Below are 25097 nucleotides of genomic sequence, written 5' to 3' on the forward strand. Positions count from 1 at the left end.
AAAAGCCCTGCTGGTGAGGGCTCAGAAGGAAATGAGGAACTTGTTATTGGAAGTTGGAGGAAAAAGAATATTTGCTATAGAGTGGCAGAAAGCTTAGCTGAATTACTCCCTATAATTACGTAGAAATCAGAATTATAAGTGATGAACTTGGATATTTAGCTGAGGAGATTTCCAAGCAAAGTGCTGAAGGAGTGGCCTGGTTTCCTCTTCTTGCTTATAGCAAAGTGTCAGAGGAAAGAAACAAATTGAGTTAAGAATTATTAAGCTGAAAGGAACCAGGACCCAATGATTTGGAAACTTCTTGGCCTATGCAGATTGCAAGAGGTGCTAAAATTAGAGGTCTCACTTTCAGGAAAGTGTGGCTCTGGAGAAAAAGTCAATCGTGTGTCTGGACAACCTTTGGCTAGTGCCTTGGAAGGATTAAAACCTCAGAATGTTCATTCATGCAGGGAACTCTTGCAGAGATTAGGCATGGGATTCATGGACACCCTCAGTCATTTCCACAGAGGCCAAAAATGGAGATGAGATTATCCAGGAAAGACCTGTGAAGCAGCCTGTTTTCTAATAGAGAAAACCCCAGAGATTTACAAAAGAGAACCACAAGTTTCTCAAGAATGTTACATCAGTAGAAACACTGCCAATCTGGACTAAAAAAAAAAACCAGAGAAAGATGAAATTCAGAAAGGCTGTGCACTCTCAAAATTATACAGGCAAGAAATATCCAGGTGAAAATATGTGATATCTTTCATGAAAAAAGAATAATGATTCTTAGGGTGAAGAATCAGGCCCAGAGGGCAGAGCCTTGAGCCACAGAGGATTATTCCCAGGCTATGAAATATAACTGAGTTTGCCTAGTTGGATTTCTAAATTGCTTGAGACTGGTAACCCATTTTTTTCTTCCACATTCTCCCTTCTTAAATGAAAATATCTGTAACTGTTAACTTACGCCTGTCCCACAAATGCATTTTGAGAGCATATAATTTGTCCTCTAATTTCACTGGTACACAGATGGAGAGAAATTTTGCTTGAGGATGGATTATAACTAGAACCTTACTCATACCTAATTGAGATGATTTAGATGATGAGATTTGGAATTTTTAAGCTGATCAATTTTAGATGAGATTTTGGTCTTGAGATGATACTATAGAGTTGAGACTTTTGAGGATCTGGGATGTGGTGAATGTGTTTTGTGTGGGAAGGATGTGAATTTGGGGCGGTGGCCAGAGGGCAGACTATGGTAAACTGAACAATGACCCCCCCCCCCCAAAGAAGACGTCCGTGTTTTAATCCCTGGAAACTGAACATGCTACCTAAAATGGCAAGAGAGACTTTTCACATGTGATTTGGTCATAGATCTTGAGATGAGAAGATTATTCCAGAGAATCTGAGTGGGCCCAATGTAGTCATAAGGGTCCTTATAAGAGGGAGACAGGATAAGATATGAGGACAGGAGCAGGGGTCAGAGTCAGAGAGAGATTCGAAGATGCCACATTGCTGGCTTTCGATATGGAGGAAGGGGCCAAAGAAGAGAGAGGCCTTTAGAACATGGAAAAGGCAAAGAAATAGATTTTCTGCTAGAGCCTCCAGAAGGAATGCAGCTCTGCCAATACCCTGACGTTAGGACCTCTGACCTCTAGAACCATAAGATAATAAATTTGTGATGCTGTAAGCCACTAAGATTACAGTAATTTACTATAGCAGCTAGAGAAAACCAGTATGTGGCCTCTACTTAACTTGACATAGTATCTCTCTACAAATATACCATTAAAATCTTGAATTTTCACATTCCATGAAATTTAGTTAATATAGCAAATAATATGCTTCACAAGACACAAAAATTAATTTTTAAAATTTAAAAATCTGAAGGATATTTTTTCTGTTAACAGTCCTCTTGTGGAAATGTGACAACATAAAAATGGAACATTTCATCATTTTGACATGATGAATTTTCCCTTGTAAACTAAAGAAAACGTAATTCAATAAATATACTTTGCTCTTAAATAGTCAATATCGTTCTTCCTAACTGCATTAGCACCTAAAAGTAAGCTAGGAATGATTTATTTAGACTTTGAATCCATTACTGCAAATGAGAGTCCCCTTCACCAAAGCCCCCTCTTTAATTACCTCATCTACTTAATTTCAAAAATCATATGAAGAGTTTTTTAAAAAGCACTCCAAATCTTATAGGGCAAAAAACAAAAACAAAAAAACTGTCCACAGTTCAAGCAGGAATATTCAGTAACTAGCCTTATGGAATGATTTACTCACATTTAAGGATTTCTAAATTCTTTGGAAAGTCATGATACAATTCCAACAGAAATATACACATGTAACAAAGTATTTCAAAGCATCTCTTACCTGTGTAACAAGTGGCTCCAAAAGTCTCTCCACTGTTAGAGTCCGTATTTCCAAACTTTTGGGGTCCCATTTTAATATGATAGGTGAAGTTGCCGAAGTCATGCTCCCTACAGAAACACACATAATCCATTAGAAATAATGATCACAGAAATAATCTGTTACCTTGTGGGTTCAAAATGAATAAGTCACCAAAACTTAGAGCATACTTGAAAATTATCTGTCTGGTCCAACCTTATAAAGTTAGAGATGGGGAAATCAGAAGCAGAACTATGTGAGGTAGTGATGTTGGGTTCAGACAGAAAATGGATATTTCCTGAGGGCACCTGTATACATCAGACAAACTCTTGGTACCCAATTGACACTGAAATATTTCACTCACTCAGTGTTTAGTACACATATCCACCTGCTATATGCTGGGAAAGACTTGGACCTTGCCCTCGAGTAGCTGATAGTTTCAATGTAGAGGTCGGCCACAATTATGCCTCAATGTGACCTGTTCTGTGACCAAGGAATACAGAGAGGGCCACAGGAGAACGGAGGAAAGGACACCAAAGTCAGTCTGGGGAGATCAACAAAGACTTTCAGGAAGCACAGTAAACCCATCACGACCACTGGATGAGGAACCCTAGGTCCTAAGGAAAGGCTTGCTTCTTTGTTTTTTTTTCACATCAGAATTGACCACTGAGGAGACTATGCTCCCTGGGAGAGCTGAGTTTCATTCTCTTAATCAGGAAAGTTATCTTGCAAAATGAGTGGCAGTGATTCTGAAAATTAGCTTGCTGCTATTTACATGCTGATGACTCACTGCATTTACACTCTTGTCCCATAAAGTGAGTGTCTGATAAGGTTATTTATTGCATTCTAGCACAGTCCTCTCCTACCTAAGAACCACGGGTGTGCAGGTAGCAACCTCACACGTATCAGGCACACAATATTGTCCTGGACTCAATAGAGTACATTAGACGTTCTGCCAGGGGTGTGTTTCTCACTGAGAAACTGACTGCTCTTTACTGAATATATTTTGACAACTACCCACCGGACAAGCAACCTTAGATGGTACAAACTGAATCTGAATCACTTGCTTTAATACCATCATAAATCAAACTGTTCATAGCTGTCCTCTTCTTTTGAATCAATGTCCCCACTCAATTCCACTCTTATAAATCAATAGAGATGATTATTTCTATTAGAATTAATACTAAAAATAAGGTCTATCACAATAGACACATGTCTCTTTACTGACCTGCTAAAGCTAGTCCTTTTGCAAACATTCCCAACAAATTTGCTTCAGGAAAAAAAAAAAAAGGCGAAGACACAGTGTGCTGGTATTTTACCTCTCTCTAAATGCCATATTTTAAATAAACTAAGCATAGCAATCCAACCATATAGACCGATTTAGATTTGGGTTCCTTCACAACAACAATAGTTGGCACGGATATGCTGCCTGTACTCCAAAAACCTAAAAGCACTTTACACATTTCCCATTCACACCACCAACTGCCACATAGCAGCTCTGACATGCCCAGAATTCTGCTGCTGCAGCACACCTTCCTGTGCTGTAGAAGGATGAAAACACCAGATGCTTTCTATCCACACAGGAAACCTTCATCCCTGCCGAACCCAGCCCTACCTAAGTAACCCAGTACTTAGGACACATGATTGCAAGTCTCTGAGAAGTTCCCTGAAAACCTCTTTCCAGCTCTGATGGAATAATGAATGGCATAATAACGATGATGCACACGGAGGTCCTGTAGGAAAAGATAACTAGTAGTGGAGTAGCAAAGTCATTGTAAGACCATAGTGAAAGGCACTGAGTGGGACTGTGCAGAGAATCACCACTATTACACGGGCACACTTGTGCATCTAAGCTGGTGGACCAAGGAAGGCACACAACATCTTTAGGCATGTTCCAATATATTGCTGTAAAGAAGTGGCACTCAAAAAATGCTGAAGTGAGAAACAAAAATGCTGGGGCACTCACATTAGAGACACTAACTTAGCATGCATGAAGCAAAAATGGGAGATATTGAACAAAGACCTCAAGCCAACTGTGAGCCAAGAAGCAGAGTTAGATGGAGCGGAGCCTTGGATCCTGAAGGTCAGAGGCCTTATAAATCTAAAACTGAAAGGACAAGAGTGACTGAGCAAATCAATGGACTTAAATTTATTACTTTGGGGAGCAATCTTTCAACCACTTCTTTTGACACAGGTAAAATTCAAGTGCAAAAGGCAAGGAAAGGCTATATGGTATTAATCTGTTGAAGGGGAAAACCTAGTCATAGAAACCACACATTCCTCTGTGTGAAACAAGCAAATCAACTCAAATTAGAAGGCAAGAGGACAAATGAAGTGTGTAGTCACACACACCAGCCTCTCATGTTCCAAAGGAACATGTCTCAAATCCATACTATGCATCCGTACAATTCATGCAGACTGTTTTGCCCACAAAAGAGATTCTATGTAAAGAAAATATATCTTTTTATTCAATGATTAAAATTCAAAGAAAAAAATTACATATTCTACTTGCTTTGGTTAGGGAAACTTAGACTATTGACTAGACACAAAGAGTGAAAAACAGGAGTTGTAAAAAACAAAAGACAACAGGGCTGTCCTCGTCCATACATCACAATTTTACAAGCCCAAGAACAAGCTCTTAGCAATTTACTTAATCTCTGAGAAGATATGCTCCTCGAAAAGTATCAAATTGCATACACATGAAAGGTGATAAAACAACCTATATGGTAATAACTTAGATAATTTCAGACTCTCTCCATGGGGGTATGGAAGAGGCATGGGTCAAGGTGCTAGCAGCCACTCATCACTCACAACAAAAAAGCAAAACCTGACAAAAAAGACTAACAGTGTAAAACAAGCTCCCTTATGAGCAGCCAAGGGTCATGTGCTTTGCTAATTTAGACAGTGTCCTGATAAACAGAAAATCTCTCAAGGTACCTATCCCAAGGAGTGCCTTCAAATGACAAATATGTTAATGCAATGCATAATTCACTGCAGAAATTCCCCATTGCCAGATGTTCCTGGAACAAATGTCTTTTTTTTTTTTTTTAACATCTTTATTGAAGTATAATTGCATTACAATGGTGTGTTAGTTTCTGCTTTAAAACACAGTGAATCAGTTATACATATACATATGTTCGCATATCTCTTCCCTTTTGCATCTCCCTCCCTCCCACCCTCCCTATCCCACCCCTCTAGGTGGTCACAAAGCACCGAGCTGATCTCCCTGTGCTATGCGGCTGCTTCCCACTAGCTATCTATTTTATATTTGGTAGTGTATATATGTCCATGAAACTCTCTCACCCTGTCACATCTCACCCCTCCCCCTCCCCATATCCTCAAGTCCATTCTTTAGTAGGTCTGTGTCTTATTCCCATCTTGCCACTAGGTTCTTCATGTCCTTTTTTTTTATTTTTTCCTTAGATTCCATATATATGTGTTAGCATACTGTATTTGTTTTTCTCTTTCTGACTTACTTCACTCTGTATGACAGACTCTAACTCCATCCACCTCATTACAAATACCTCCATTTCATTTCTTTTTATGGCTGAGTAATATTCCATTGTATATATGTGCCACATCTTCTTTATCCATTCATCCGATGATGGACACTTTGGTTGCTTCCATGTCCTGGCTATTGTAAATAGACCTGCAATGAACATTTTGGTACATGACTCTTTTTGAATTATGGTTTTCTCAGGGTATATGCCCAGTAGTGGGATTGCTGGGTCGTATGGTAGTTCTATTTTTAGTTTTTTAAGGAACCTCCATACTGTTCTCCATAGTGGCTGTATCAATTGACATTCCCACCAACAGTGCAAGAGTGTTCCCTTTTCTCCACACCCTCTCCAGCATTTATTGTTTGTAGATTTTTTGATGATGGCCATTCTGACCGGTGTGAGATGATATCTCATTGTAGTTTTGATTTGCATTTCTCTAATGATTAAGGATGTTGAGCATTCTTTCATGTGTCTGTTGGCCAGCTGTATATCTTATTTGGAGAAATGTCTATTTAGGTCTTCTGCCCATTTTTGGATTGGGTTGTTTGTTTTTTTGTTATTGAGCTGCACGAGCTGCTTGTAAATCTTGGAGATTAATCCTTTGTCAGTTGCTTCATTTGCAAATATTTTCTCCCATTCTGAGGGTTGTCTTTTGGTCTTGTTTATGGTTTCCTTTGCTGTGCAAAAGCTTTTAAGTTTCATTAGGTCCCAATTTTTTATTTGTGTTTTTATTTCCATTTCTCTAGGAGCTGGGTCAAAAAGGATCTTGCTGCGATTTATGTCATAGAGTGTTCTGCCTATGTTTTCCTCTAAGAGTTTGATAGTGTCTGGCTTAACAGTTAGGTCTTTAATCCATTTTGAGTTTATTTTTGTGTATGGTGTCAGGGAGTGTTCTAGTTTCATACTTTTAAATGTACCTGTCCAATTTTCCCAGCACCACTTATTGAAGAGACTGTCTTTTCTCCACTGTATATGCTTGCTTCCTTTATCCAAGATAAGGTGACCATATGTGCGTGGGTTTATCTCCGGACTTTCTATCCTGTTCCATTGATCTATATTTCTGTTTTTGTGCCAGTACCAAACTGTCTTGATTACTGTAGCTTTGTAATATAGTCTGAAGTCAGGGAGCCTGATTCCTCCAGCTCCATTTTTCGTTCTCAAGATTGCTTTGGCTATTCGGGGTCTTTTGTGTCTCCATACAAATTGTGAAATTTTTTGTTCTAGTTCTGTGAAAAATGTCTGTGGTAGTTTGATAGGGATTGCATTGAATCTGTAGATTGCTTTGGGTAGTAGAGTCATTTTCACAATGTTGATTCTTCCAGTCCAAGAACATGGTATATCTCTCCATCTATTTGTATCATCTTTAATTTCTTTCATCAGTGTCTTATAATTTTCTGCATACAGGTCTTTTGTCTCCTTAGGTAGGTTTATTCCTAGATATTTTATTCTTTTTGTTGCAATGGTAAACGGGAGTGTTTTCTTAATTTCACTTTCAGATTTTTCATCATTAGTATATAGGAATGCAAGAGATTTCTGTGCATTAATTTTGTATCCTGCTACTTTACCAAATTCATTGATTAGCTCTAGTAGTTTTCTGGTGGCAGTTAGGATTCTCTATGTATAGTATCGTGTCATCTGCAAACAGTGACAGCTTTACTTCTTTTCCCATTTGGATTCCTTTTATTTCTTTTTCTTCTCTGATTGCTGTGGCTAACACTTCCAAAACTATGTTGAATAATAGTGGTGAGAGTGGGCAACCTTGTCTTGTTCCTGATCTTAGTGGAAATGATTTCAGTTTTTCACCATTGAGGACAATGTTGGCTGTGGGTTTGTCATATATAGCCTTTATTATGTTGAGGAGAGTTCCCTCTATGCCTACTTTCTGCAGGGCTTTTATCATAAATGGGTGTTGAATTTTGTCGAAAGCTTTCTCTGCATCTATTGAGATGATCATATGGTTTTTCTCCTTCAGTTTGTTAATATGATGTATCACGTTGATTGATTTGCGTATATTGAAGAATCCTTGCATTCCTGGAATAAACCCCACTTGATCATGGTGTATAATCCTTTTAATATGCTGTTGGATTCTGTTTGCTAGTATTTTGTTGAGGATTTTTGCATCTATGTTCATCAGTGATATTGGCCTGTAGTTTTCTTTCTTTGTGACATCTTTGTCTGGTTTTGGTATCAGGGTGATGGTAGCCTCGTAGAATGAGTTGGGAAGTGTTCTTCCCTCTGCAATATTTTGGAAGAGTTTGAGAAGGATAGGTGTTAGCTCTTCTCTAAACGTTTGATAGAATTTGCCAGTGAAGCCATCTGGTCCTGGGCTTTTGTTTGTTGGAAGATTTTTAATCACAGTTTCAATTTCATTGCTTGTGATTGGTCTCTTCATATTTTCTATTTCTTCCTGGTTCAGTCTCGGTAGGTTGAGCATTTCTAAGAATCTGTCCATTTCTTCCAAGTTGTCCATTTTATTGGCATAGAGTTGCTTGTAGTAATCTCTCATGATCGTTTTTATTTCTGCAGTGTCAGTGGTTACTTCTCCTTTTTCATTTCTAATTCTATTGATTTGAGTCTTCTCCCTTTTTCTCTTGATGAGTCTGGCTAATGGTTTGTCAATTTTGTTTATCTTCTCGAAGAACCAGCTTTTAGTTTCATTGATTTTTGCTATTGTTTCCTTCATTTCTTTTTCATTTATTTCTGATCTGATCTTTAAGATTTCTTTCCTTCTGCTAGCTTTGGGGTTTTTTTGCTCTTCTTTCTCTAATTGCTTTAGGTGCAAGGTTAGGGTGTTTATTTGAGATGTTTCCTGTTTCTTAATGTAGGCTTGTATTGCTATAAACTTCCCTCTTGGAAATGCTTTTGCTGCATCCCATAGTTTTTGGGTCGTCGTGTCTCCATTATCATTTGTTTCTAGGTATTTTTTGATTTCCCCTTTGATTTCTTCAGTGATCACTTCGTTATTAAGTAGTGTATTGTGTAGCCTCCAATGTGTTTGTATTTTTTACAGATCTTTTCCTGTAATTGATATCTAGTCTCATAGCGTTGTGGTTGGAAAAGATACTTGATACGATTTCGATTTTCTTAAATTTACCAAGGCTTGATTTGTGACCCAAGATATGATCTATCCTGGAGAATGTTCCATGAGCACTTGAGAAAAATGTGTATTCTGTTGTTTTGGGGTGGAATGTCCTATAAATATCAATTAAGTCCATCTTGTTTAATGTATCATTTAAAGCTTGTGTTTCCTTATTTATTTTCATTTTGGATGATCTGTCCATTGGTGAAAGTGGGGTGTTAAGTCCCCTACTATGATTGTGTTACTGTCGATTTCCCCTTTTATGGCTGTTAGTATTTGCCTTATGTATTGAGGTGCTCCTATGTTGGGTGCATAAATATTTACAATTGTTATACCTTCCTCTTGGATCGATCCCTTGATCATTATACAGTGTCCTTCTTTGTCTCTTGTAATAGTCTTTATTTTAAAGTCTATTTGGTCTGATATGAGAATTGCTACTCCAGCTTTCTTTTGATTTCCATTTGCATGGAATATCTTTTTCCATCCCCTCACTTTCAGTCTGTATGTGTCTCTAGGTCTGAAGTGGGTCTCTTGTAGACAGCATATATATGCGTCTTGTTTTAGTATCCATTCAGCCAGTCTGTGTCTTTTGGTGGGAGCATTTAATCCATTTACATTTAAGGTAATTATCGATATGTATGTTCCTATTCCCATTTTCTTAAATGTTTTGGGTTTGTTATTGTAGGTGTTTTCCTTCTCTTGTGTTTCTTGCCTAGAGAAGTTCCTTTAGCATTTGTTGTAAAGCTGGTTTGGTGGTGCTGAACTCTCTCAGCTTTTGCTTGTCTGTAAAGGTTTTAATTTCTCCATCAAATCTGAATGAGATCCTTGCTGGGTAGAGTAACCTTGGTTGTAGGTTTTTCTCCTTCATGACTTTAAGTATATCCTGCCACTCCCTTCTGGCTTGCAGAGTTTCTGCTGAAAGATCAGCTGTTAACCTTATGGGGATTTCCTTGTGTGTTATTTGTTGTTTTTCCCTTGCTGCTTTTAATATGTTTTCTTTATATTTAATTTTTGATAGTTTGATTAATATGTGTCTTGGCGTGTTTCTCCTTGGATTTATCCTGTATGGTACTCTCTGTGCTTCCAGGACTTGATTAACTATTTCCTTTCCCATATTAGGGAAGTTTTCAACTATAATCTCTTCAAATATTTTCTCAGTCCCTTTCTTTTTCTCTTCTTCTTCTGGGACCCCTATAATTCGAATGTTGGTGCGTTTAATGTTGTCCCAGAGGTCTCTGAGACTGTCCTCAGTTCTTTTCATTCTTTTTTCTTTATTCTGCTCTGCAGTAGTTATTTCCACTATTTTATCTTCCAGGTCACTTATCCGTTCTTCTGCCTCAGTTATTCTGCTATTGATCCCATCTAGAGTATTTTTAATTTCATTTATTGTGTTTTTCATTGTTGCTTGGTTCCTCTTCAGTTCTTCTACATCCTTGTTAAATGTATCTTGCATTTTGTCTATTCTATTTCCAAGATTTTGGATCATCTTTACTATCATTATTCTGAATTCTTTTTCAGGTAGATTGCCTATTTCCACTTCATTTGTTAGGGCTGGTGTGTTTTGACCCTGCTCCTTCACCTGCTGTGTGTTTTTTTGTGTGTTCTCATTTTGCTTATCTTACTGTGTTTGGGGTCTCCTTTTCACAGGCTGCAGGTTCGTAGTTTCCGTTGTTTTTGGTATCTGTCCCCAGTGGCTAAGGTTGGTTCAGTGAGTTGTGTAGGCTTCCTGGTGGAGAGGACTAGTGCCTGTGTTCTGGTGGATGAGGTTGAATCCTGTCTTTCTGGTGGGCACGTCCACGTCTGGTGGTGTGTTTTGGGGCATCTGTGGCCTTATTATGATTTTAGGCAGCCTCTCTGCTAATGGATGGGGCTATGTTCCTGTCTTGCTAGTTGTTTGGCATAGGGTGTCCAGCACTGTAGCTTGCTGGTCATTGAGTGAAGCTGGGTCTTTATGTTGAGATGGAGATCTCTGAGAGTTTTTCGCCGTTTGGTATTACGTGGAGCTGGGAGGTCTCTTGTGGACCAGTGTCCTGAAGTTGGCTCTCCCACCTCAGAGGCACAGCCCTGATGCCTGGCTGGAGCACCAAGAGCCTTTCATCCACACAGCAAGAAGCATACACATATCCACTCACAAAAAAAGGAAAAGGGGAAAAATTAATATATCCTGCTCCCAAAGTCCACCTCTTGAATTTGGGATGATTCCTTGTCTATTCAGGTATTCAACAGATGCAGGCACATCAAGTTGTTTGTGGAGCTTTAATCCACTGCTTCTGAGGCTGCTGGGAGAGATTTCCCTTTCTCTTCTTTGTTTGTACAGCTCCCGGTGTTCAGCTTTAGATTTGGACCCGCCTCTGCATGTAGGTCGCTTGAGGACATCCATTCCCCGCCCAGACAGAATGGGGTTAAAGGAGCAGCTGCTTCGGGGTCTCTGGCTCACTCAGGCCAGGGAGAGGGAGGGGTATGGATGTGGCGCGAGCCTGCGGCGGCAGAGGCCAGCATGACGTTGCAGCAGCCTGAGGCGCACCATGCGTTCTCCCGGGGAATTTGTCCCCAGACCACGGGAGCCCAGCAGCGGAGAGCTGCACCGGCTCCTGGGAGGGGCGGTGTGGAGAGTGACCTGCGCTCGCACACAGGCTTCTTGATGGTGGCAGCAGCAGCCCTAGCGTCTCCTGCCCGTCTCTGGGGTCCGCGCTGATAGCCACGGCTCGCGCCCGCCTCTGGGGTCCACGCTGATAGCCACGGTTAGCGCCCGTCTCTGGAGTTCATTTAGGCGGCACTCTGAATCCCCTCTCCTTGCGCGCCGCAAACAAAGAGGCAAGAAAAAGTCTCTTGCCTCTTCGGCGGCTGCAGACTTTTTCTCGGGCTCCCTCCCGGCTAGCTGTGGCACACTAGCCCCCCTCAGTCTGTGTCACGCCGCCAGCCCCAGTCCTCTCCCTGCGATCCGACGGAAGCCCGAGCCTCGGCTCCCAGCCCCCGCCCACCCCGGCGGGTGAGCAGACAAGCCTCTCAGGCTGGTGAGTGCTGCTTGGCACCTAGCCTCTGTGCGGGAATCTCTCTGTTTTTCCCTCTGCGCCCCTGTTGCTGTGGGATCCGCGCTGATAGCCGCGTCTCATGCCCGTCTCTGGAGTTCGTTAAGACGGCGCTCTGAATCCCCTCTCCTTGCGCGCCGCGAAACAAAGAGGCAAGAAAAAGTCTCTTGCCTCTTCAGCAGCTGCAGACTTTTTCCCAGACTCCCTCCCGGCTAGCACCGAAGCCCGAGCCTCAGCTCCCAGCCCCTGCCCGCCCCGGAGGCTGAGCAGACAAGCCTCTTGGGCTGGTGAGTGCTGGTCAGCACCGATCCTCTGTGCGGGAATCTCTCCGCTTTGCCCTCCGCACCCCTGTGGCTGCACTCTCCTCCGTGGCTCCGAAGCTTCCCCCCTCTGCCACCCGCAGTCTCTGCCCATGAAGGGGCTTCCTAGTGTGTGGAAACCTTTCCTCCTTCACGGCTCCCTCTCACTGGCGCAGGTCCCGTCCCTATTCTTTTGTCTCTGTTATTTCTTTTTTCTTTTGCCCTACCCAAGTACGTGGGGATTTTCTTGCCTTTTGGGAGGTCTGACGTCTTCTGCCAGCGTTCAGTAGGTGTTCTGTAGGAGCAGTTCCACATGTAGATGTGTTTCTACTGTATCTGTGGGAAGGAAGGTGATCCCCGCGTCTTACTCTTCCGCCATCTTGCTCTTCCCTCGGAACAAATGTCTTTGAGCCCTCTGCCTCAACCTTCTAAGTTCTCACCATTCCTTCTACTGTTCTTTTGCAAAACAATGGTCCAGGATGTTGTTTAGTTGCCCAGGAGGCCACCCAAACTTGCCTTCCCTCCAAAGGACTCCAGCTTCAGGTTCCCTTCATGAATTTCTCTTTTCACCAATCCTGAGCACTACTGCCAACAAACTCTGTGAGGCTTTCTTGGAAGACAAGCTAGCTTTGGTTGATAGGCAAATTCATGAGAAGTTAATGACTAATAGTGGGTTTATTCACCTATCTCCATATGTATGATATTGAGTCAGCTACTTAACCTAAGCTTCAGTTTCATCACTTGTAAAACAAAAATGGTAATAACCTTATATAAATTATGAATTTGTCCTGAAAATGAAATAATTGCATATGCAAAAAGTGGTAGTTTTACTTCTTTGCCATGTTGTCTGTATGATTATCATGCTAGCCAGTTCAACACATCGATTGGGTTGGGGACCCATGGAGACCCTGCAAGGCAAGATGTTTTACAACAAAGCTTTGTTGAAAAAGTGAGATATGAAAAAGAGAGAGAATTTTCTAAGTTTCTTCAGCATTTCAAGAATCAAGCCTGGAAACACTGAATCATACTGTTTCTTCCATAAGTAATAATAACACTGGCTAATGATCTGACATTATTATTATCTCCCATTTACAGACAGGGAAATTGAGGCATAAAACAGTTAAGAGAGTTACCCAAGGTCACAAAATTTGAACCTAAACTGCCTGGCTTTAGGGTCTGTGCTCATAAGCACTATGCTTACTGCTTCTAAAGAAGAATCCCTAGGCTTAGGTCTATGCCAGCATCACCATGGTACTTCTGAACCATGGGAAAAAGCAGAGATGTGGACAGGAATGGAAAAACCAGGAGCCAGCCCCTTCTGGAGAATGAGGGAGGGAGGGGCTGAGGAGGGACACAAAGGGCAGGTGCCCTGCTGCACAGGTGGAGCCCATGGGAAATGCAGCTTCACTTCCTGGTGAGGCAGGGAAGGTCCTCAGTTCAGTTTCCCCTAGCCATCTTTGGTCCCTGGGCAAGAATGGGATGCTGGTGGGGAGGCTGGGCCACCTGGTGAGCAACAGAGCACCCTGACAAAGCTGAAAGAAAGACCCTGTGATGAGTTTCACCAAGTAAACAGAATTTTGGTCCCCATGACCTTGGACCCCTTGTGAATATGTTAAATTTCATCGTAAAGGAGATTTTGCAGATATAATTAAGGTTACTAATCACTGGACCTGAAAATAGGTAGATGACCCTGGATTACCTATGTGGGCCCAATGTAAAGCTGAGCCCTTAAAAACAGCTTTCTCCTGGCTGTGGGTAGACGAGGCAGTCATACAGATGCAGCAGACAAGGACGTCAGGCAGGGCAGAAGAGGAAGGCAGAGGGATTCAAAGTGTGGAAAGGACTCAACCCACCACTGCTAGATGGGGCTATATGGAAAGCATGAAAAGAAATGTGGGTTGACTCTGCAAGCTAAGAGAGGGCCCTGGCTGACCGCCAACAAGGAAACAAGGACCTCCGTTCTACCGTCACTGGGTACTGAATTCAGCCAAAACCCTGAATGAGCTTGGAAGTGGATTCTTCTCTGGTGCCTTCAGTAAGGAACTTGGCCCTGTCAACACCTTGGTTTCAGCCTTGTAAGATGTTACGCAGAGGACTCAGACAAGCCCACCTGGGCTTCTGACCTGCAGAGAGTACAAGATAAGAAATCTGTGCTGTTTTCAGCTGCTAAGTTTGTGGTCAATTTTTACAGCAGCAATAGGAAACTATGACAGGTGACTCTAGAATCTGTGTGTGTATCACAGTCACCTGGAGGGCATCTTCGTACACAAACCCATCCAGAGAGTTTCTGATTCATTAGGTCTGGGATGGGTCTGAGAAACTGCTTTGTTTTTATTTTCTATTTTTTTTTTGCACTTGTAACAAGTACCCAGATGATACTACTGGTCCAGGAATCACACTTTGAGAATCACTGCTGTAATCACAGCCCACGGCCACACACGCCAGCAGGGAAGCAGTGATGAGGAAGATATGGGATATCTCTGTGGAGATCCTGGGACCAGAAGCAATAACACTGCTGTTATTACAATTATCACTGGAATCATTATTATATTTTCTGAAAGGTACTTATGCTTTTTAGGGGATCCAATGCCTTGAAGCGATTCTTAACAGGGAAATGAAATGGCATACCAAAATCATTTGGGTTTGTTTTAAACCACATGTGCGCCAACCCCCAATATTCCCAAAAGTTCTGACAATTTCCCCAGAAGATGCCTTTTCTACTGAGAATCACTGCCATAGTAGTGATCCCTGTGAAGAATGTAAAGTAACAGGGGGAGAGAGTCACACCCCTCAGTTCACCGAAAGAAGAAATGAAGGTCAAGGTATAATTGCTTAAGGGAGAATAAATGTTTCCAAATAAATTGTATTCCTGGGGCTTCCCTGGTGGCGCAGTGGTTGAGAATCTGCCTGCCAATGCAGGGGACACGGGTTCAAGCCCTGGTCTGGGAAGATCCCACATGCCGCGGAGCAACTGGGCCTGTGAGCCACAATTACTGAGCCTGCGCGTCTGGAGCCTGTGCTCCGCAACAAGAGAGGCCGCGACAGGTGAGAGGCCCGCGCACCGCGATGAAGAGTGGACCCCACTTGCTGCAACTAGAGAAAGCCCTCGCACAGAAACGAAGACCCAACACAACCAAAAATAAATAAATAAATAAAATTAAAAAAAAAAAAAAAAAGAAACTGTATTCCTAAGTAATTTGAAGTTATTTGAGGGCTACAAAAATAAGTCTTCCAAAAATATTATCTAAAATACAATAGCAGTTCTCATTTTCTGTTGTTAATAAAGGAAGGTACCTCTAATATTCAGGCCCCCTATTGTAAGAGGGGCTTTTTTCTATAGTTGAGAAGAGTATGTGTGTATATGCATCACAAGCAGGAGTAGAAGTTGAGAAACAAAAACAGAGAAGGAGGCATCTGATTATACTTCAAACACCCCTAGAGAGTAAATCTAAACGGAAGGTGACGGGTATTCAGCACTCTTCCTGGTAGTACCCTGGGTATGGAAATGGCCTGATCAAGTAGCTTAACTATGGAAAAGTCCTGCTTCTTATTTTCCACCATTAACTTTGCTCAATTTCAGCTCATTTTCTCTTCCTCTGACTCTAAGGAGGCAGCATGTCGCCCATCACTGTCCTCTACGTGATAACCATTCAAAGCCCTTGCTCAGTGAACCGACAGGTGACCCAAGATGCAAGTTGCTTCTGCAATTAGAAGATCCATCACCATTTTTAACCAAAATTGAAGTGATGTGTAATTTCCAACTGTTCTTTGCTATTTGCAGTGGAAGGGGGTGGGGCAGTTAACTCTAACGCTACCCTCAAGTACTGCAATATCGTCAAGACTTCTATGTATGGTAAACCCGTACCTTTTAACAAAACACAGAAAGAAACACTGCTGAGCAAAAACATCATTCTAATAATTTTAAAAGGCTGTAGGGGCTTCCCTGGTGGCGCAGTGGTTGAGAATCTGCCTGCCAATGCAGGGGACAAGGATTCAAGCCCTGGTCTGGGAAGATCCCACATGCCGCGGAGCAACTAGGCCCGTGTGCCACAACTACTGAGCCTGCGCGTCTGGACCTTGTGCTCCGCAACAAGAGAGGCCGCGATAGTGAGAGGCCCGCGCACCATGATGAAGAGTGGCCCCAGCTCGCCGCAACTAGAGAAAGCCCTCGCACAGAAACGAAGACCCAACACAGCCAAAAATAAATTAATTAATTAAAAAAAAAGGTGGTAATAACACTTCATGTCTAAGCATAAATGCCTACTAAAGAATACCTTAGTATTTTTAAACACATATTAAATAAGTATTAAACTATTAAATCCTCTTCAGAGCCTCTTTTTGCTTCTACCCAGATAAACAAAACGTCACCAAAAAAGGACTATATGAAGAAAGCTCCACAGCCTGAAGGTCGCCAGGATGACAAGTTTAGACTAATAGTATATAGCCTAGAGCTTGCTGATTAAAAAAGAAATAACCATGTCCATATCTCACTGAAATGAGTTTTTATACTTATAATAGCATACACATAAAATTTAAAACTATGTGCCAACTTAATAGAAATTTACTACTCTTGGTGTATACTAATAGAAAGCCAGTAATTTGAAATTCAAAATGAAAACTAGTATCTGTCATATTCATTTCCTTGCTTTTCACTACATTCATAGTCTCATCATTTAAATTCATTTTGGAGCATAAACAGACTCAGTCTACTCCTAAATTATGGCTCGTTTTCCATTCAGATGTAAACATATGTGTTATCCAGATAAGCAGTGCTGAATCTATATGCAGTTAGGTTTCTGAAGTCCCAACAAGCACTCTGTTTTTCTAAACAAAATATATCTGACCAAAGGTTAACACTGTTCTACCTATTATCCTTCAGCAGCATTGCAATTCTGATTTAGGCAGTAGATTCCAAAAACCGAAAATAAGAACCGTTAATATTTCAGACAACATATTTTGAGAAATTATCTTTATAATACAAAAGTAACTTCAAATTATTTAATAGGAACATATTATTTAATTGGCAATTAACTTATTCTATGTCCTTCTAACCTCCTGTAAATTAGAATTCCATACGCAATGATTATATAACTTTAATCTTCATAAAAATCTCAACATTTCATATTCAGATTACAGCAAAATAACCGTAAACTGCTATCCTTATCTTTCATCTTGCTGTATAATTCCACCCAAACTAATTTTTGGAAACATTTCTTTTCTAGTCCAAAGTAACTGCTTGACTCTCTTGTCCAACAACTCCCAAGTCTTTGTAACAAGGCTGTCATTCTACTTTCTGACCATGGTCTACTGGATCTTATTTCTTTAACATAAGTCTTCTGCTCTAATCAGGTTTGGACCACATTATAATGTAGGGTTCATGCCACTTCCCAAAATCCCCACCTGGAACACATTCCTTGTCATCCTCCAAAATCCAGACACTGATTTCACATTGTGTCTTCTCCATAAACCCTAAATTGCTACTGGATTTACAGTCAGTAACAGAAGACCTTACTTTTTTCGTAACTGGCTCATTGTTAAGAAATTGATATTAGTTTTACATAACCCACTAGATTTTAAACTCATTAGGGCACAAATCAAGTTTTTGACCTCTTGTCTATCATCTGTACAATAGGGAATTACATCCTTCATAAATGTTTGCTTAAGTATACATATATAAAATGTCCCAAATACTTACCTAATTTTTTTCAAATATCAATTTTTTATCTTTTCAATAGTAGAGTCTATTTCCTAGGGAGTAATAATTTTTTAAATATCTTTTGGACATATTTTTAGATATAGGTCAGTACTTCTTAGAGACCTAAAACAAGTGATATCTTGGTATGGTTTAGAGAATATAAATTTATACAGTTTATTTATAAACTATTTATGTTATATTTATGTTTAAATTTATATTTGGGTTTCTTTTTATTTACATATTTAAAAAAATACACAGTTTCACTATTTATTTTAACTGGATCACTAGTTTTTATTTATTATGCTTTAAACCTGGGTGTCATTTTGCTCAGGAAAAAGTAGCCTGAGGGCTTCCTTCAGCAAAGTAGTGAGGTCTGCCTTGGTATTTGATTCTCTGCTGAGATCCACGAGGTGAACTCTTTGTGAAGGATTGTACAAGCTCTCCAATTTGGCCCACAATAGCCCTTAGGAAATCTTTCTTCTCCTCATTGACCAAAATTGCCTTTTGTCCCCAAGGCCCAATGACTCTTCCTTTCTCTGAATGCCATCAGTATTCCATCTAATCAGAATAGCTACCACATATTTAATTTGAATACAGATTGCCTTGTACTGCTCTCTATATGCTTTATATAAATTTTGTCCTCTCAAATACACTCAGGGACAGGGACTTTGTCCCCTTTACAATGATTAGGACAGTACTGAACATTTAGTACAAATGTTATGAGTACTCGTGGACTTGATTCTTTGCCAAGTTCAAGTCTCACAATCAGACACACACACAAGCACACACAAAATGACTCTAGTTAGAATACAATACCAGTGCTCTTATGCAAAAAGGAGATTTTCAACTCAGAATGCACCACTTTAGATACCACTTACCTGAAAAATGAAAGTGGTTTTCCTCCCTCAGAGTGCCTTCCATATTCTAGCAGAAAAGTCAAATCCCATATGCTCCAATTCTCCCTTCCTTCATCCATTTATCCATCCATTCACTCATTCACGGCAAATGTACTAACCAGCCAATGTGAGCAAGGCCCAGGCAAATGCTGTGGGAAACATCAAGGTGTATCAGACTTGTTAATGCTGATTGGTGAGATGAGACTGGCTCTGACTCATCAGATGTACAAGCAAGAACCATTCACCGAGCAAGGAGTGTTCAGAGCGTGAGCTTGGCTGAGGATTGACACCTCTAGGACCAGTATCCTTCCATTTCACCAGGGCACTTAAATCAGGTGGTAGGTAACCAGCATCTCCGAACTTTGCATGCACTGGTGGAGCGATATTGATTAGTTTGTGCAACAGAATAACGGGGAAATACTGAACGCCCTTTTGAACTGCTGCCAGAAAAATGCCAAAAACAAAAGTGAGCAAGAGTATGAAAAAGCATTCAAGTAACCCCAGGATGGAGATTCAAGAAGACAAAGTAATCAGAATATTAAGACATGATACAAAGAAATAAATACAGATATTTAAAATTGTTCAGCTACTTTAAATTGTTCAGTGATTATAACAATACTTAATTAGTACTTAAGGATTTGTATTTTTAAAGCAAGCTCTAGTGTGTTATTATATTTTATTTTAAAAGTCAAAGTTAAATCCATTGATGTGCTGGTGAGTTAACAAGGAATTAAGTTGCAGAAACTCAAATGATTTAAGCCTAATACCGCTGCCTCTTTCAGTTTCCCATTTTTTTTTACATTCTTTTCTTTTTTTTTAATTTATTAATTTATTTATTTTTGGCTGTGTTGGGTCTTTGTTTCTGTGCGAGGGCTTTCTCTAGTTGCGGCGAGCGGGGGCCACTCTTCATCGCGGTGCACGGGCCTCTCACTGTCGCGGCCTCTCCCGTTGCGGAGCACAGGCTCCAGACGCGCAGGCTCAGTAGTTGTGGCTCACGGGCTTAGTTGCTCCCCGGCATGTGGGATCTTCCCAGACCAGGGCTTGAATCCGTGTCCCCTGCATTGGCAGGCAGATTCTTAACCACTGCACCACCAGGGCAGCCCCAGTTTCCTATTTTAAAGTGGCTTATTCACCTGGCGTAACCATCAGGTACTGCTGTGCATCTGTGGCAGCTTAGTAAAATGGGAGATAATTTACCTGCATTGTGTTATCCTTGCCCCATTCAATTGAATTACTAGACTTGAGAGGTCATAACACAATATAGCAATTATATTTGCTTAGAAGTCTTTTGTAGTGAAGATTGATATTTCAGTACCAGTGGGACTCAGCATATATGCCTGCTGGTAAATCACCTTATTAAGCTTGTTGTTATAGAAAATCATATGTGAAAAGAGAAACAATAACCCAGGCTTCCTTCTGGTCATCTGCGGCATTAAATTTTGTGCTTATGAGACAAAAAGTACCTCACGCGATATGCTTTTGTAAATACAAAAATAAAATGTACCATGGCATTTAGGAAATGAAAATGGGCTGTTGAGGCTGTACACTTCAAAGTAGTAGTCTTTTACATTTAGTTCATGATATTTACATTTCACAGCAACAAAGATTTCTCTGAACCTGGCCCAAGATTTCTCCTGGTCATGGGCCAAAGTTTATAATCATTAAGAGTTTCATGTTTCTATCAGCAAATCCTGGTGTACAGGAGTGAAAGAGAGCCCTGGATCACTGAGAGTGACAAGATGTGTACAACAAAGTAATGTATGAAGACACTAGTATGTGGTGAACACTCACATATATTATTACCTTACGATATCTTCTATTTGCCCTGAGGTCAATACGATAGTATCCCAGTTTTATAAGATAAGAGAACTAAAGCACAAGAATGTTGTTATTTTCCTAAAGTTGATGGAATTCAACCAAGATTTGTTTCAAATCTGTTTTCCCCACCATACAATGCAAATGTCCCTAGGTTAAATACTTTACTTCACAGGGGGCAGACAAGCTAACAAAGTACACAGCTTCAAGTAGCTTCACAGAAATATGTAGATAATAAATCATAATAGGTTATTTAAGGTAACTAAAGCATTTGGGGACCATTTCTGACCTTACATTTTGTCAGAGAAGACTAGACCTTTCTAACATACATCTCTTGGCATCGTTCTCAGGATACAAGTGAATAGATAATGCATCTTATCCAATATGGCAGTTTTTTATTTCATGCAAGTTCAAAAAGACTTCATCAAATAACTGACTACTTATGGGTACCAGCCATCTTCATTCTGAGGTGACCAGAATCACCTCAGGTGAGTCATCCATAAACTTATCAGCATATTTTCCTGCTCTCATTTCCTTCCCTGTTGCCTTCTTGGAAGATAGGTTTGGTCCCTCTTTTCTACACCCCTTCCCTTCCTGCCTCCTAAGGCCTCAGTTCCATCAATCACAACCTCTGCTTTGTATCTTCAGTTCATCCCTGATTGCTGGCTCCTTCTAGTCAGTGGGAAGTCCTTGTCCAAGTAAAAACTGAAAATACAAAAGAAAATAAAAACTCTCCATCCTACTCCTTTCTTGACATCTTCTACTTCCCTTTCCCTTTGCTGCCTGGTTTCTTGAGAGGGCGGTCTACAATGTTTGTTCCATTTCCTCACTGCCTACCCATTCCCCATCCCACACAATCTGGCTCCTACCCTCACCATTCCACTGAAATTAGCCTTGCAAAGTTACAAATGATCTCCTAGTTGCTTAATTCAATGGACGCTGTGTGCTTCCCCAGCTTATATACTAAAATTGGAAAGACGTGGAGAAGATTATCATGGTCTTTGGACAAGGATGACAAGCAAATTCATGCAGTGTCTCATATTTTTATAGTAGGAACTCATTTTGTTATATATAGACATATATCTAGATAGAGAATATATTTACACACAGGAAAAAATCTAGAAAGACACACATCACAATTTTAGCAATAGTTCTGCTGGGTGATGGGATTTATGGCAGTTCCTAAATTATACATAATTATGTATATTTCCACTAAATATATATATTTTCACTATATGTATATCTATCCATATATATTCAACTTACATAATGGTCACATATACCTTATCTAAATAAAGATAAATCTATCATCTCAAAATATCCAGTGGCCCCTTTTCAGTTCTTATCTTACTTGACCTCTGAGCAGTATTTGACAATATTAATATTGTACTCTTTCCTTGGCTTCAAGGACACCACTCTCTCCTGGTCACCCCTCTCTCCTGGTCTTCCTCTACCCTCTTGGCAACCTGTTCTTAGTTTTTCCATGCTCTACACACAGTCTCTGGGTGGTCTCATTCATGTCAGTAGTTCACATTATGTTGAAAGCTCCCAAATCTATTTCTCAGCTCAGGGCTCCTGCTCTGGTTTCAGCCTCTTATAAGCAATTATTTATTAATACTAGTTTTCCAAACACTTCAAAGTCAACATGCTTAAAAGTAAACTCATCAGTTCCCCCCCAAACTGGTCCAACTCCTATGTCATATGTCAATGAGTAGAACCACTCACTATCCATCAAGCCCTGTCAGAAATCTAGGAGTCATTTTTAATTCCTTTCCTTTCCCTTACCTCCTACATCAAAACACTCATCAGGTCAAATAAATTCTACCTCTAATATTTCATAAATATCACTTTTTTTTTCTCCATCACTACTGCCTTGATCAAGGCTCTCATTATATCTTCCATAGATTATTGAAAAGCCTCTTGACTGGTCATGTTGCCTTCAGTCTTAGCCCCTCTGTTTCCTCCCCTATTCTGCAGTGACTTTTTTCCCAAAATATAAATTACATCAGGTCACTGTCTATAGAAAAGCCTCTGATGACTTCCACTGCAAAAGGATAAAGTTCCAATTATATTTACTGTCCTTCAGTATTGACTCATTACTCAGCATTCATCCACCTTGCATCTTACGTTTTTATAAACTCTAGATTTAGTGAACTGCTAGTTGTTCTCCAAATATATTATATTCTCTGATACCTCTAAACTTTTGCCATGTCATTCCTTCCACAGGGAAGCTCCTTCCCTGTTTTCTTCCCTTGATTTACTCTCAGTTATCCTTTGAAACTCAACTCAGGCATCATTCCTTGACCTGCTCAGACACACTCTTGTTCTCAGAGCACATTATGCTTCCCTCTAGTGTGTCCTAAATCACACTCTATTTTAATTGTTCATTCATTTGTCTTTATCGCATTAGAATGTTGGAATCCTTGAGGACAGTACTGAGAATTTAATTTTTTTAATAAACACATAAGTAATGATTGGCATAAAAGAGGCTGATGTGATGTGAGGGAGATGCAAAACAAGGTCTCTTGAACAAATTTACCCACAAAACATTACTGTGTCACTCTTCCAAATCACTAAAGTAAACATAGGTGCATCTAAGGGTATTTGTTCAACCCCAATACTGACAGCTTAAAGAGCTCAAAATTCAGGAAGAACTCTAGGAAAAAATTTAGAACTTGAATTAGAGCCATCCCTACTGACAAGCATAAGGTCTTTCGAGAAGGCACTTTGCTACAGGAATGTCATGATGTAATGCAGGGAACATAGCACAGGAAGTGGGAAACCTAGTTTTTACTTATATCTTTACTTTCCAGCCACCCAAATGATTCTCTTGGCAAATCACCTGTTTTACCTGAAATTCTAGGGCAGCACGTTTGTGAGCCAGAAAGAACCAGATAGTCTTCTATATTCCCTTTAACACTAAAATAATTACAACATTTCAGTGAGAATGCTTTTCAACCACTTATTTTCAGTTTTTATAATACAAACCATATGACACACTAACTAGGTACAATTATCTGGGGGCTTATTGAAGATGTTCCTTAAGGACTACCAAGTAATCTTTGTTAACCAAATTTAAATACTGTCTTTCACACACTGGTATTACGGACCTCACAACAGGAAGTATGACTCTACATTGGCTCTTCAATACTAGAGAGAGATTACCTGTAATCAATGGGTAGAACCTTGATTCAGGCTCCTCTCTCTCCTCTGACCAAAGACAGACATGCATGAATACTCCCTCTGACTATAATATAACTGATATGGAAAATACTGCATCTCACAGACATTTTCCTCCACTAATCCCTCAAAGCTTGCTGCTCTTTCTTTCAAACACAATCTCAGTTCATTCAAATATTGTATATCCACAGCTTTGAGTTAGGGCTTGATCCTTCTCCAGCCCAAGAAAGAATCATAGTCCTTTTCCATGGCAATTACGTGGAATTCCACATGATTGGAATTTCCACTTTGCCATTTCTTAGTTTAAGTTTGGGTTTGTCACCAAATGAGATCTGACAGCAAGTCAGCTAAGGACTTCTGGGAAAGGTTTTCTTAGGGAACAGACAGACATGTTATCCTTCCCTGTGCACTACTATTAACTACATGTGACTGCTGCATCCATTTGTGACAATGAGAAGAAATAATGACCACAGCTAAGGATAACAGAGTAGAAAGAAGGAAGCCACTTGGGTATTTTATGACAATAATACATTCAATTAGCCAAGACTGAAACTATCCTGTCTTTAGAAACAGTAGATATGTTTTCATATTATTTGCAGCCCAAAACCCTCCTAATTGACAAACTACTGATTGTTTTCAAGCATTCTTTAGGTTGAAATTGGCAGACTTGCAGTACATACAAAGGGGCTGGCAAACTATAACCCAAAGGCAAACTTTGCCCACCACCTGCTTTTGCAAATAAAGTTTTACTGGAACACAGTCACCCTTTTTCATATTGTCTCCAGTTGCTTTCCTGCTACAACAGAAGTGTTGAGTAGTTGTAACAGAGACTGTGTGGCCCACAAACCTGAAAATATTTAGTATCTGGCTCTTTACAGAAAAATGTTTGCCAGACCCTATTCCATATCAGCAGATCTCAGCTCGGGGCTGTATCACCAGATAACGTTTTCCAAGGGCCATTGTGGATGTTCCAATCATCATGAAGTTCTATAGGGTCAGGGTTGATTAATGTCATGCAAAGTTGAAGTCCCACGCTAAAAAGGATACCCTCACCCAAAATATCAATAGTGACCTTGTTGAGAAATACTACTCATACCTAAAATAGCCCTTAATTCTATGCCATGTCTTGGGCCACATGAATATTTTTTTCACATGACACCTACCACCACAAGTGTGGTAAGTTTACCAGCTCAGGTAAATAACAAATTAGAAGTACATTGCAGAACACATT

General features: G+C 40.3%; 1 protein-coding gene and 1 non-coding gene across 2 annotated transcripts in view; one reads left to right on the top strand and one right to left on the bottom strand.

The window, feature by feature from the left end:
* The window catches only part of CTNNA2 (catenin alpha 2), a 1049409-nt gene extending 1030440 nt beyond the window's left edge, over nt 1-18969 (bottom strand). The window contains 2 exon segments of the mRNA XM_036873992.1: nt 2359-2465; nt 18854-18969. Coding sequence (XP_036729887.1) covers nt 2359-2465; nt 18854-18896 — 150 coding nt within the window. The 5' untranslated portion in view covers nt 18897-18969.
* Nucleotides 18970-21629: 2660 nt separating this feature from the next.
* LOC118906558 lies at nt 21630-21732 on the top strand. The gene has a single exon (XR_005022538.1). It is a non-coding gene; the product is annotated as a U6 spliceosomal RNA (small nuclear RNA).
* The last annotated feature ends 3365 nt before the right edge of the window (nt 21733-25097 follow it).

Source organism: Balaenoptera musculus, chromosome 13 (assembly GCF_009873245.2).
Source record: "Balaenoptera musculus isolate JJ_BM4_2016_0621 chromosome 13, mBalMus1.pri.v3, whole genome shotgun sequence".
NCBI lineage: Eukaryota > Metazoa > Chordata > Mammalia > Artiodactyla > Balaenopteridae > Balaenoptera > Balaenoptera musculus.